This window comes from Hypanus sabinus, chromosome 28 (genome assembly GCF_030144855.1).
Source record: "Hypanus sabinus isolate sHypSab1 chromosome 28, sHypSab1.hap1, whole genome shotgun sequence".
NCBI classification, from domain to species: Eukaryota; Metazoa; Chordata; class Chondrichthyes; order Myliobatiformes; family Dasyatidae; genus Hypanus; species Hypanus sabinus.
Genome location: NC_082733.1, coordinates 11,735,783 through 11,749,975, shown reverse-complemented (window position 1 = coordinate 11,749,975; position 14,193 = coordinate 11,735,783). Strand labels below are relative to the sequence as shown.

At 41.2% G+C, this 14,193-nt stretch overlaps 1 protein-coding gene across 1 annotated transcript in view; it reads right to left on the bottom strand.

The window, feature by feature from the left end:
• Positions 1 to 5,266: 5,266 nt before the first annotated feature.
• Positions 5,267 to 14,193, bottom strand: part of chsy1 (chondroitin sulfate synthase 1) — a 58,639-nt gene continuing 49,712 nt past the window's right edge. Inside the window, exon 2 of the mRNA XM_059952607.1 lies at positions 5,267 to 9,857. Coding sequence (XP_059808590.1) covers positions 8,265 to 9,857 — 1,593 coding nt within the window. The 3' untranslated portion in view covers positions 5,267 to 8,264. The remainder of the gene's footprint in view (positions 9,858 to 14,193) is intronic.

Sequence of the window (14,193 nt, the reverse complement as noted above, 5' to 3'; positions counted from 1 at the left end):
TGCACTGGTGCCTATGATAATAAGCGTGACATTGTTTTCACACAATTCAAATAAATTTGGCTCAACAGTAAAATATCGGGGAATCTTGATGACAGCTGACAGCACTTCCATCAGGCAGGTTGACCAGTGACGCCAGAAATAGGAAGATTTTCCAGTTCAACACGAGGCGAGGGAGATGATGTAGGAGGGGAGCTTCAGATTTTTGGATCATTGGGCTCTCTTCCAGGGATCGTGAGACAGCTTGCACCTGAACTGGAGGCGGAAGGTTTGCTGGTACTGCACGGTGGGGTGGAGGGGAGGGGGCAGTTTAAATGAGAATTGCAGGGAGATAGGAACCAGAGTGACAGAACCGGTTGTAGAGACAGATGTTGATAAGGCCTCAAAGTCAGGAATCAAAAGGTTGAGCATGGCACCACTAATGCCCTGAGCTGTGTATATTTCAATACAAGTATCGTAGGAAAGGCAGTTGAGCTCAGGGCTTGGATCAACACTTGGAATTATGATATTGTTGAGGCCATTACTGAGGCTTGGTTTCAGGAGGAGCAGGACTGGAAGCTCAATATTCCAGGGTTCCATTGTTTTAGATGCAACAGGGTGGCAGGGATTAAAGGAGGCGGGGTGGCAATACTAGTCAGGGAAAATGTTATGGCAGTGCTCAGTTAGGACTGACTGGAGAACTTGGCTAATGAGGCATTATGAGTGGAAGAATAAGAAACATTAATGGGGCTATATTCCAGACCATCCAACAGTCCACAGGATTTAGAGGAACAAATTTGTAGAGAGATCGCAGACTATTGCAAGGAAAATAAGGTTGTTATAGTAGGTTATTTTAACTTTTCTCATATTGACTGGGAATCCCATACTATAAAAGGACTAGATGGGATAGTTTGTCAAGTGTGTTCAGGAAAGTTTCCTTTATCAGTATGTAGAAGTCCCGGTGAGATTTGCTATGAGGGAATGAGACAGGGTGGGTGACAAGTGTGTGGGGGGCACACTTTGCATCTAGTGATCATAATGCCATTAGTTTCAAAATTAATATGGAAAAAGATAGGTCATTTCCTTGAGTTGAGATTCTAAATTAGAGAAAGGCCAATTTTGATGGTATCAGAAAGGATCTGGCGACTGTGGGTTGGGACAGGCTGTTTTCTGGCAAAGGTAAACTTGGTGAGTGGGAGGCTTTCAGAAGTGAAAATGAGTCAAAGCTTATGTGCCGGTCAGAATAACAGATTTAGGGAACCTTGGTTTTCAAGCGATATCAAAACCCTGGTTAAGGAAAAAAAAGGAGCTGCATAGCAGGTATGGACAGGCACTAACAAATGAGGAATTTATGTAGTATAAGCAACCCAACAGAACACTTAAAAAAAAATCAGGAGGACTAAAAGAAGGCATGAGGTTGTCCTCGTAGACAAATTGAAGGAGAATCCTGAGGGATTCTACAGATATGTTCAGAGCAAAAGGATTGCAAGGAATAAAATTGGTCCTCTGAAAGATCAGAATGGTAGTCCATGCATGGAGCCAAAAGAGATGGGGTAGGTCTTAAATGGATTATTTTGCATCTGTATTTACTCAGGAAATGGGGACAGAGTCTGTAGAAGTGAGGCAAAACAGCATCAAGTTCATGGACCCCACACAGATACAGAGGCCAAGGGGTTTCCTTAGACTCTGTGAGAGGCAAGTGCAGAAACTGCAGAGGCCCGAGCAGAGATAGTTACACCATCCTTAGTGACAGGTGAGGTACCAGAAGATTGGAGGATACCCGTTGTTCCTCCATTGTTTAAGATAGGCAGTTTCTTATTAGTTAAAAAAAATAAAATTACATTGCTTTAGACCAAATTAGTGTCTTCTCAGCCCAAAGGTAACACAAGTTGTGGTCAGAAATGGTGAGAGAAAGCACACTTCTTTCCTCCAGTAACTTACATCCACATATATTACTTGTTAAAGAACTGGAGCTGCAGCTCGATGCCACTTACCTCATACCAGAACTGAATTGACTTTATTACTTACATCCACATACACGAATAAAAATCTTTGCTCTACGTCCCCATCTAAATGTGCAATCATAGTCACTTATGATAATTTTCAATAAATAGAACAGTCAATGTAACACAGAAATACACTCAAATCAGTGTGAATTAATCAGTCTGATGGCCTGGTGGAAGAAGTTGTCCCAGAGCCTGTTGGTCCTGGCTTTTATGTTGTGGTACTGTTTCCTGGAGGATAGTAGCTGGAATAGATTGTGATTGGGGTAGCATGGGTTCCCAGTGATCCTTTGGGCCTTTTTTTTTACCCACCTGTCTTTATAAACGTCCTGAATCATGGGAAGTTCACAACTACTCCTGGTGCATACGAACAAGGTGGATGAACTCAGCAGGTCAGGCAGCATCCCTTCAAATGAGCAGTCAATGTTTCAGGCCGGGACCCTTCGTTAGAAAGGATCTGACAAGTGTGTGTTGGGACAGGCAGTTTACTGGTAAAGGTAAACTCCCGGTGCGGCCTCCTCTACATCGGCGAGACCCAATGCAGATTGGGGGACCACTTTGTTGAGCACCTCTGCTAAAGGGAGGTAGTCACCCCTAGGTTACAGAGGGCAAATAACTGGGTGACTGTCAGGACTAGGAAGGGAAATGGGCAGCCAATATAGAGTACGTCTGTGGCCATTCCCCTCAATAAGTATAGAAGAAGAAAGCCTTCAACTCTGAGTGGAGTCATCAGAACACCATCATGACGGCAATTTTTTTTAAAAGCAGGTTTTCTTATTTTTACGAGGCCGAGTTGCTAGCTCAACACTCAACCCAGCATAGATGGAAAGTGTGCAAGGGAGCCAGCTGGATTCGAACTCGGAAACCTTCGCTCCGAAGTCCGGCGCTGATGCCACAATGCCACCAGCCAGCTACCACTTTGGTGGTTGTTGAGGGGAATGACCTACCAGAGAGGCAAAGAAAACTGCAGTAACGATAGGGGATTCCATGTTAGAGGAATAGACAAAATTCTGTAGACACTTGGATGGTATGTTGCCTCCAAGGCCAGGTTCATCCCAACGTAACAGCTCCCTTTCCCATTGTCAGTACCCCATGAACTGAATCCATGATCTCCTTGAAAAGAAGCACGGATAGAAAGCATCAAATGGACCATTCTGGTTCCATTTCCCCAACGTCAGTGAAATAGGGCCTCCTACCTCCAAGCTCATAGGTTCCAACTTGCTTCCAGTTCTATGACTGAATCGTGTACCATTCACTGGATTGACAAGGGCAGTAGTGTCACGTTTTGCTTTTGTGCCGCAAGTGTACAGAATGAGACCGCCCTGTCAAATTCCACTGTGATGAATGCACAAGGAAGCTAATGTTTAAATCAACCAAAATATCATAAAACTCTACTTAGGCCGGGCCCAGGTGTTGATTTTCACCGGTGTTTTGATGAGGTTTCCATTGTCCCACATTGTTCAAAATTGCATTCCAGTCCTTACTTTGAAGGAGACCCTGGTCTTTGTTAAAATCCCTATTCTCTAGTCTTACTTCGATAGATTCCTTCACCAAGTGGTTGCAATAGCCTTCGGCACAGTACAGTAACGTTGCGCCAAAGTCAATCCTGTGACGGGTTTCTCCTCATTGTAAAGTTTCCTGTTTTCTCCCCCACTGGACCTTTTAAGCAGGAAACCATCGCTACCTCCTGTTTTCCCTATATTTCCATGGCCTCTGACAATACGGCCAGAATCCTGAAGAAATACCAGATAAATACCATCCACGAACCTGTATAGATCCTCAAATTCCAGCTTACACGGATCAAAGATGACCTATGACTCAGGACGGTTGGCACTTACAGGATTCCCTGTGCAGGCAGAGCAGTGTATATTGATAGGACACACAGTGGAAACCCCCATTAGGGAGCAGAGAAAGTATATCCATTTGGGTTGCCCAGAGAAATCGGTGGTGGCAAAACACAAAGACCACAGGATTGAGTTTGACGGCACAAAAATACTGTATGTACCATTTAGTGGTCACTTTTGGGTCCATTTAATGAAGGGAGGCATTGTAATAGGACTAGAGAATAAGAATTAAAACAAAGGTGAAGTTTTCGCTCTAATCTCTGTTTTAAGATGGCACTGCCGAAGTTGTGTGACAGTTTACTGGTAGATCAGAAGGTGAGTACAACTAAAGACATTACTGATAACAGGTTTTCTGAAGTAAATTGTGGTCAACTATCAGTGCAAACGTGTGCGTGTGTGTGTTTTCCCCCTTTCTCTGCAGTGATTATGATTCTTTTAAATTGGGTTCTTCAGGGTTTCTTGCTTTTGTAGCTGTCTGTAAGCAAACAAATCTCAAGGTTTATAATTTATACATCCTTTGATAATGAATGTACTTTGATTTGATTTGAAGTTAGAACTGGAATCTGATTTTAAACAAGGTGGGACAGCAGAAACTTGATCAGGAGAGACGGATACTGGGAGTTGAGCATATAGACCACCGGCCTAGACATCATACCTGATGAAGATGGGGGGAGTTCCTGTGTGCAATAGTAGTTGTTAAAGAAACAATTACAGCAGCAAAGATATACTGGGAAGGCAGTTAGTTAAGCCCTAGCTCTAGTTTAGAAAGACCAAAACAGGGTCTGCACTGGATTCTGGAAACAAAATTTTAAAAAAAGGTAATGATGTTGCTGGCAATACACTGCAGGTTTATCAGTCAGAAGATAGAAGAGGTAGTGGAGAAACAGACTCAAAACATTAAATACCTGGGAAAAATTTTGAATTGCCAAATCATAGGAGATGGACCAGGTGCTGGAAAATACGATTAGCATGGATGAGTAGGATAGAAGAGGCCCAGAGAACTACAAAAGCAAATATTTGAGGTGAAAAAGCAACAAGGTATTTAACCCACCCCCATTCCTCTAAACTCCAGAGAACATAGCCCCAGAGCCAAACACACTTTATTGGCAAATGGGTGGAGGAGGTGTATTAGTGAACAGGTTGCCATGGGTTTGGATGATAAAATCAGCAGTTAAATAATGTCTGTGTGAGGTGTGTAGTGATGGTAGGTGTGTGAAACAAACTGAATTGTTGGATGAGAAATGATTACTTTAACACAAGTGAAAACATGCAAATACAAGTTAACCTCCTGAGGCTTGAATTGAATTTTTTGTCCCTACCTTTTTCTTAACCAGTCTGAGGTGTATTGGCAATCCGTTTCTTGTCTTCCATTTCTTACTCAGTTTAGGTGCCCATACTTTGGCAGCTTGTTCCAACTCACAAATCTCAAAATTAAAGTTAACTTTAAAATACTGTATTTATTGATAAGTCAAAACAAAACTTGAACTTTATTCAAATTTAATAAACCAGACTGTACACAAGTACAAAGGAGTTAAGAATTTTGCATGGAGCTTTAAAGTTACAAATGTGCAATGCAAAAGATGGAAAATAATAGATAAATATTAAATTGCATCACAGTTTGAAACCTAAAAATAAACTAATTGTCCCAATGTGAGACTCACTACAGATGTGGAGATATTTTGGCTATGAAAATAGTCTTCCTCAAAATTACGAACACATCCAATTTGAAACTGTAAATCTTTGACAAACAAAATTAAGTTTCTTGCACTTAAGTTTCCACTGCATATAATAGATCTATGTTCAAAGCAAAATATAGTTCAGAAAATTTCCCTTAAAATCCTAGGTGGAGTGACAAGTAATGCATTGGTAATGGAAAATGGGAGTAGTATAGATGGCATACTAAGGGTTCAGTTTCCATGACATAATACTCTACAAGGTGCTAGACTCTGAAATAACAAGCAGGAAACAATTGCCAAGGTACATGATACTGTCTGGAATGTCAAATAGGGCCTCCCAGTGTAAACAAATCTAGACCTCTCCACATTGATCCAAAATAAAATTCTGGTTTGCAACCCCAATATGTGATACATTACCTGTGGGAAGGCTTCGGGACCCACAGCACTTTAATAAAATGAATGATTATTAGAGAGCAAGCTGAAACAGCTTTCGTCACTTGTTAACGTGGAAATGGTATTGGGGAACAAGAGCTTTTGCAAGTCAACAAAGCATCATCAAAGAATGAGAAAACTGAAGGACAATGGGAGGTAGAAACTAATTCCGAATTTGGTCAATCCATTTCTACTTAAATGTTTAAAAAATGAGTATAAGCATTTTACCCATTCACTGAAATAGTAGGGATGGGATATTTTTTGTCAATGATAATCTTATCTATTAGAATGCACATGTGCAATATTCTGTTCTGGACTGGAAAATTAACGTAGATATGTGCGTAGCTAGCTCTTGAAACCATTTGAAGCAGTTACTGGAAACAAAGTATTGTTAAATTTCTACAAAGTTCTTGCTGAATGACTTCTGTATTTCTTTGGGATGTCCTCTTTGTCTTCTGCCGATGAAACTCACTAAGCTTAGCTTAATTCATAGGGACTGGCAGAAAATATGGAAAGAGGCTTAAAATGATTAATATTTGACAAATAAGCACACAAGTGAACCCTGTATGTGGTGAGGTTGCAAGATGAGTTGTTCAGGTACCACCTTATCAATTAACAGAGAATCCATTGGCCTTGGTTAGACTATCCTGCAAATTAATGCTACAAAATATTGAAATATCATAAAGATGAGATCAGCAGACAACCATGCAAATAGTGAAAGATAGAAGGAAATCAACCATAGCTTTTAAAAATTTAGTGTTATGTTGAAGCCACTGTTAAACTACCTCCACTTTAGAGAGAAGTCGTTTCTTCTGAAAGTTTTTTTTCTATCGTCGTTTCCGTAACGAGTCAGTTCTTGAGATCACACCATCAATAAACATTGCTCCAACACTCCATCAATACATATACAAACATTTTCTTCTTGACAACTTTTCCTTCAACGTTAGCTCTAATAAAGCATCCCATGGTTAACTCTGTTTGCAGTAAATGAATAACTACACACATATACAGATGTCTAGGGAGCTCACTTGGGCTCAAATGAAATCCTTTTTATATATTAAAAAAAAAGCTGGACTGACATCAGTTGGGAAGGGATTGACTGTTGGGAAGGTGGCCTTGCAGTGTTGGATCCACAATCTAAGTAAAGAAACTGATTCAATGGAAGAACTGGACTACGAGGTAGAATTTTCAAAATCAAGCACCAATACCAATGGTGATGGTTTGAAGAGAGAAAAGAAAATCAGCTTTCAGAGAAAAGGCAGCTCTGCAAATAATGCACACAAAGATGAGACAGCAATCTTAAAGATATGGTTCATTCCCCTCTGCTTGAATTGCCTGTGAAGTACTTTCTAGCCAAACCAAAGGCCAAAATTTACACTTTTGGATCAGGATGGAGTGTTGGAGTCTGCATCCCGAGGAAAATCGTTATTTTAAAGGATAAACCTGTATTTCCTTTCTATGCAAACATTATAAAAATATTAAAAATCCCTACATTCTAGATCTATGGCTCAAATAAGTCTACTACAGGAATGGAGGAGCTTACTTTGTGGAGGAGGGCTTTGACGGCAGATGAAAACAACACTTTTAAAAAAGGCTGTGTGCATGCAACTCAGAACACAACCACAAGTTGAAGTTGCTGCAGAGGGGGCAAAACAAACCAGCAACATTGGGCAATGGGAGAATGGCATGGCAATAATAGAGAATCACAGAAATGACTGATCCAAACCAGACAGCCACTAATCAAGTACCTCCACAAAAAAGCCAAGCTCTCCTAGATATACACATTCATTGAAAAAAACTAATCATAACTTAGTCATTACTTCACAAGGTTGCCGTCTAAATTCTATACACTCTGACAAAGAAGGAACAAAGTTAACAACCAAATGATATCTTGATACACTAGGTTCATTGACTAAATGTCAAATAAAAGTTATGGATTAACAACTTAGTCAGTGTGCAATAGCCCTGACAATTAAGTGGGCTCAAACCCTTACAAATTTTTAAATATTATAGCCAAATCATTCACATTATAAAAGTTAGATCTAGAAAATTTTGGGGAGCTGGACAGTCATGATATTGGGCTGATTCCCGTTGCCCCAACTCTCTGCTCTGCTAACTGGAGCAACATACATTAAACAATGTAATTCTTTAATCATCCTAACATTCACTAGCATATTAAATAGGGCCTGTGCAGCCAGCAACACTGACGTGAACACTCAGTTCCATTATTCAATGTAAAATGTTTTCTGTAAAACAATTATGTACAATATAATCAATTTGCTTTATAAAAACATTAAAAAATAAATTAGAAAGTTCTCCAGCTAAGCTGGATATTATGCTGTCCTCTTTGAACTATCAAGTGTGCTGATGTTGCTGGGACCAGACTGCTGTTTCTCTAGCCACAGTTCTGCCAGCTGCTGAGTACAGCCATAGGTTGAGGCTCTGGAGGCCAAGCACATTTTGTGCTGATTTGGTTCCAAGTTTGGATCACAGTAGATTGGATGGTGGATGTGAACGATTCCAACTTCTTGACTCCTGAATGGTTTTAAACCAACCTGAATGACTTTGTTGTAGAGATCCACATCCTCCATTCCCCAGCCTTGGATCGAGATGTTAAATCCACCAGCAAGTACAAGATCACTTTTGTAAATGCACGAGATCCCAAACCCATAGTATCTCCAGAATCCAGTATTTTTTGTAAAAGCAGAGTTGTTATTATTGGGAGATTTCCCTGCATGTACAATCTTTGGGTCAAATTGGGTAAAGATAACTGGGAAGTACACTTGCTTCCCTGGTGCAGCATTATTTCTGCAACGCTGCAGAAAATCTATTGAAAAAATCAAGTCAACATCACAAAATAAAAGTAGAGAATCATTACTAAACTGGGCAGCTCCATAATGCAGCGCAAGAGCCCTGGAAAACTCTCCAAGTACTGGAAGAACCTGGATCTCTGCTTTGGGATATTTCACTTGATAACCTCTTGTCAATTCCAATTGCTTTGTTTTATCTGGATTGGAATCAGAACTGAGTAGCAAGATAACTAACTTGACATTCTGATTTGAAATCAGACAAGTCCTTTCAAAGTTTTCCATGAATCTCACGAACATTTCAAAACGACCAGACAGAGGGACCAAGATGTTGATTTTCTGGTCTTTGGGCTTCTCTTGCCCAACATTACTCGCTCTAAGTTGGAAGGGAAGAAATATCTGCAGGGGGTTTGAGAGGATGGAGAAAGATTGTGAGATCCTGTTAATGCTGTTGGCCAAATCTGCCGCATCAATCTCTTCACTCTCAGAAAACTGGACCTTGCTGAAAGTTTGCTGCAGGTAAGCATGCCTCCTCACTGGGACAGTCATCTTCTTTCCCTTGTGCTTTTTATAGAGAAGCAGCAGGTCAAGTACATACTCTGCCCCATACATAGGGTTAACCCTTCGGTAACCGTACTGAATTTCTTTAAAGTCAATAATCCGTCCCCTGGACTTAGCATTAGCATTGATCATTTCCATCAACTGCATTACAATGTCATTCAAAGCTTCTTTCTGAGAAAAATCCATCCCTCTTCTTGGTGGCTCTCCATCAAATGCTGAATAAAGGTACTTCCCCGTCAGGAACTCCCATTCCAGAACCTCTTCCCTGTGTTGAGGTTGGAACCGCATAAAGGAAGGTGGAATTCCCAAGTGAATGTCATCTTTGTGAAGTTCGGTGTTGCTGTACTTGCCCATCAGCACAATCTCCCGGTGAAGCTGGATGGTGCGATGGCGAAGCTCCGAGATCCGACGACTCAGCATGTAGCTGTGAAGCCGGTATTGATACTCTGGGCTCTTGTTCGGATGCAGAGTGATCGCTCGCTGGATCTTGCTATTGTGGAGGTTCTGTATATAGCCCTTCTTATTCTGTTCATAGTTCTCATAAAATAACTGCTGCATCTGTGAAGAAAGAAAAGACACTAAAATTATAAATGCAGAGGTGCACATTGTGCTTTCTCTATACAGACAGAAAATAGCAGGCCAATTGATTCTGAGCCTGCTCCCATCTTTCAATACAATTATTGCTGATTCAGAGCTGGTTTCAGCTTTGTTCCCATATCCTTGGTTTCTCGAACACTAAGGAAATGCAATATTCTAGGTGCATAGTAATTCCTACAGTCACCTTCAGAACTTGCCATGAACAGTCAATTAGCCTCAGAATGGTGAAACCACAGGAGTTGCTGGGCCAAGTACAAAGTTGTACATCTGAGCCAACATTCAATGTGCTCAGGCCAGTATGGATATAGAAATCAGGAGTAGCTCTCCTGATCCACTACTTCCAGACATCAGCTAAGAACAGACTGGGCTGCAATTGGGCCCATTTTGGCCTGTGCTGCTCAGGGATGGTGCACTGATTTACTCACTGTGGGTTTAATGTTCTATTGGGCCAGGTGCCAAAATGCATAGCCGCTATTCAAAATGTATAGTGATAAACTCCTGCTCATTACTTAGGAACCTTTTGCAGTAATCACCTATGGAAAACTTGATCAGTAACATGCATTGTGAGAAAAAAAAGTTGCATCTCCCTTGAGCTTGAAATAGGCAGAAGGAAACTATCGAACTGCAATATTTTCAGTCTACAGAGGAGGTAGACACCTGACACTGTGGCACCAAGATAACAGCCTTTCCCTCAATGTCCAAAAAACAGAAGAGCTCATTGTGGATTACAGGAGGAACGCAGACAAGATCAACATCAATGGGAATGCAGTTAAGGGGGTGAGTAGTTTCAAGCTCCTCGGTATACACATCACTGATATCACCTGGACTGTACACACCGGATGTATGGCAAAAAAGAACACAATAGTATTTTTTCCACCTCAGGCAACTGAAAAAGTTCAGTATGAACACCCAAGTTCTCAAGATCTTCTACAGGGGCACCATTGAGAGTACACTGAGTGGCTATAATATTGCCTGGTACGAGAACTGCACCGACCTTGATCGCTGGGCACTGCAGAGAGCGGTACGGACAGCCCAGCACATCTGTGGATGCAAACTTCCCTCCATTGAAGACACAGAGTAGCGGGTGCAGAAAGGCGGCCTGTAAGATCACTGGGGACACCAGTCACCCCAACCACAAACTGTTTCAGCTGCTTCCGTCTGGCAAACAGTACCATAGCATTAAAACCAGGACCAACAGGCTACAGGACAGCTTCTTTCAGCAAGCCATTAGACTTATAAATTCACGTCTGTACATTGTGACTGAGTCATAACACTAAGATTTTTACTCCCCCATATTGTGGGATGGATTTAAGATTTAAATAAATTCAGTTAGTTCAATTACACATCAGTTCCACAAGCCAATAATCCTCCCTGATTATCTTAGAAACTAAAAATGTGTGGGATTTTTGCAACAGCTTGATTACAGCAGAAGCTTTTCGGCCTAATCTTCCTTTGAGCTCTCTGCTGATGGCCCTGCACAAGCTCACAACACAGGGCAGTATCCCAGCTTCATCCACCCAGCGACTGATTCCGTCCATGGCCCTCCACACATCTGATTTGCCTTGTACTTGAAGTAGCTGAGTAGTTTTAATTGGCTGGTATTAAAATTTTAATTGGCTTGAAAACTGGATTAGAGATGGAAAATACTAACAGCACAATTACAGTAGTTCTGATGAAAGGTTGTCGACCCAAAATATAACCGCTTCACTCTTCACAGATGCAGTCTAGCTGCTGACTATAGGCAGCATTTACCACTTTCATTCCAGATTAAGTAAATTCAGCCCTGTGTAACTTTTCTAGGTAAGCTTGAGGGCAGAGTAAAGTCCTGCATCAAGAGATGTGGAAAACAAAGTGGACAGTTCTCAATATCAGTGGATGTTTCATGAATTGCCTGTAACACATCGGTGATCCTGGTTCAGAGAGGTACTTAATGTTTAGCCAAATGACTTGTAGTGGCTTTCTATATTGTTTCTTGATCTATTGCATTTAAACAAAATTTAAAACACACCTCATAGCTTCAGGGTCTAATTCACAACCTCCTCTTGAGCCAAACATGAACATGTAACTAATTGTATCACGTGCCTAGGCCTAATTCTTCAAGCTTCAAAAAGCCACAAACACGACTTGAAATACTTATGTGTTCCCTTCTTATTTTAATAAAACTGCTTAAAGGGAGTGGGAACGAGAATTGCTTCAAGCTGACGTATCAAGGGAATAGAGCTGAGCTCATTCCAATGCTGGTTCAGGGTGGAGTGGTGATGCAGTGGTTAACTGACCAGACTATTAACCCGAGACCAGTTATCCAGAGACATAGTTCATATTGCATCATGGGGATGTGAATTTTAAATCCAGATTAATTGGGAATTAAAAATAAAACTAGTTACAATGGTAACCACAGAAGTCCACAATACTGAAGTTAACTGTTTTTCTGTCTGCTCAGCCTTTGCCTGAACAGCATAATTACAGTTTTGCTTTAAATTTATGATTTGTAGCATGTGTGGCATTCTGGCTTTTGTTTTAGTGTCTCCTGTGGATGAATTATTTAACACAAAACACACACACAGGTGTTTATGTGTTTATGGTTTGGAACGTGCTGAGAAATGCCATAAGTCTTGCACAACACTGTCTGTGTTTCTCAGGGTCAGAAAGGTCAGGCCTCCCCTGTGGACACAGGAACCTTGAGTGTCCTGGACCAGCTTCTGCAGTTCTTTCCCAGCTGAACCTGTGCAGAGCACTGCCTGCTCCATTCAACTCTTTGGAAACTGTGGATCAGAGGAAGAAAGGTAAAATAAACACAAACACCAGGGATACTCTGCAGGTCAGGCAAGTGGTTCAGGTTGATGACCTTGCATTGGAACAGGAGAAGTGAGAAAATTAGTGTTTCAAATTGCAGAGGATGCAGGGCAGAGGAAACAAAGAACAGGAACATCTGTGACAAACTGGAGACCAAATTGTCCAGATACTGTACAGTACATGATTCATGTTTATGTCATGATGAGTGGGAACAAGGCAATTTGGAAAAAATTACTGGGTGGGTGTGCATCTTGTTGAAAGATTTCTATTTTCATTAGGAGTCTGCTTAATAATTCACATTAACACAAATGGATATCACCATGTTAATTGCAACATTGTATATAAATGGACCCGTCTTCATTCTTAAACTTATTGTTAAACTAAACTACCATAAACTGAATGTTCTGCGCAGGATGAGCTCTACAGCACATTATTCTGACCCCAAAGTACAAATATGCTTTCCAGTAACAAAGATTCACAGCAAGATCCTAGAAAACCTGGTCTACTTCTTTCTAAATGCCACCTCCTGCAATCTGTCCCCATGAACACTGTTTACAGGCACTGTACACAAAAACTGTTGCCAAAGCACCCTGTGCCAAAGAATTCCACAGATCACACTCTGGCCAAAGAAATTCCTCCTCATCTCCACTCTAAAAGGATGCCCCTCTATTCTGAGGGGGTGTCTTCTGGTCTTAGACTCTCCCAACATAGGGAACATCCTCTCCACATTCATTCCATCAAGGCCTTTCAGCGTTCGATGGGCTTCAGTGAGGTCATCCCTCATTCTTCTACTGAATACAGGCTCAGAACCATCATATGTTCTTTTTATGACAATCCTGGAATAATTTTTGTGAACCTTTGAACTCTCTCCAGTTTTAGCATTGCCATTTTAAGATAAGGGGCCCAAAACTACTCACGATACTCCAAGTGAGACCTCACCAGTGCTTTCATGTTCTAGTCCTCTGGAAATTAATGCTAACATTGTACTTGCCTTCCTCATCACAGACTCAACCTGCAAATTAACCTTCAGAGAATCACGCACAAGGACTCCCAAGTCCCTTTGCAACTCAGAGTTCTGTAATTTTGTTCTATTTAGAAAATAGCCTACCCTTTCAGTTCTTCTGCCAAAGTGCATAACCATAAACTTCCTAAAAACTGTATTTCATGTGCCACTTCTTTGCCCATTCTCCAAATCAAGTCCCTTCTGTAGCCTCCCCATTTCCTCAAAACTATCTGCCCCTCAAGGTAACTTCACATCATCTACAAACTTTGCAACAAAGCCATCAATTCCATCATCCAAATCATTGACATATCATGTAAATCGACCCCAACACAGAACCCCGTGGAACACCACTAGTCACTGACAGCCAACCAGCAAAGCCTCCCTTTATTCCCACTGTTTGCCTCCTGCCAATCAGCCACTGCTTTATCCATGCTAGAATCTTCCCTGTAATACCATGAGCACATAGCTTGTTAAACAGCCTCATGTGTGGCACCTTGTCAA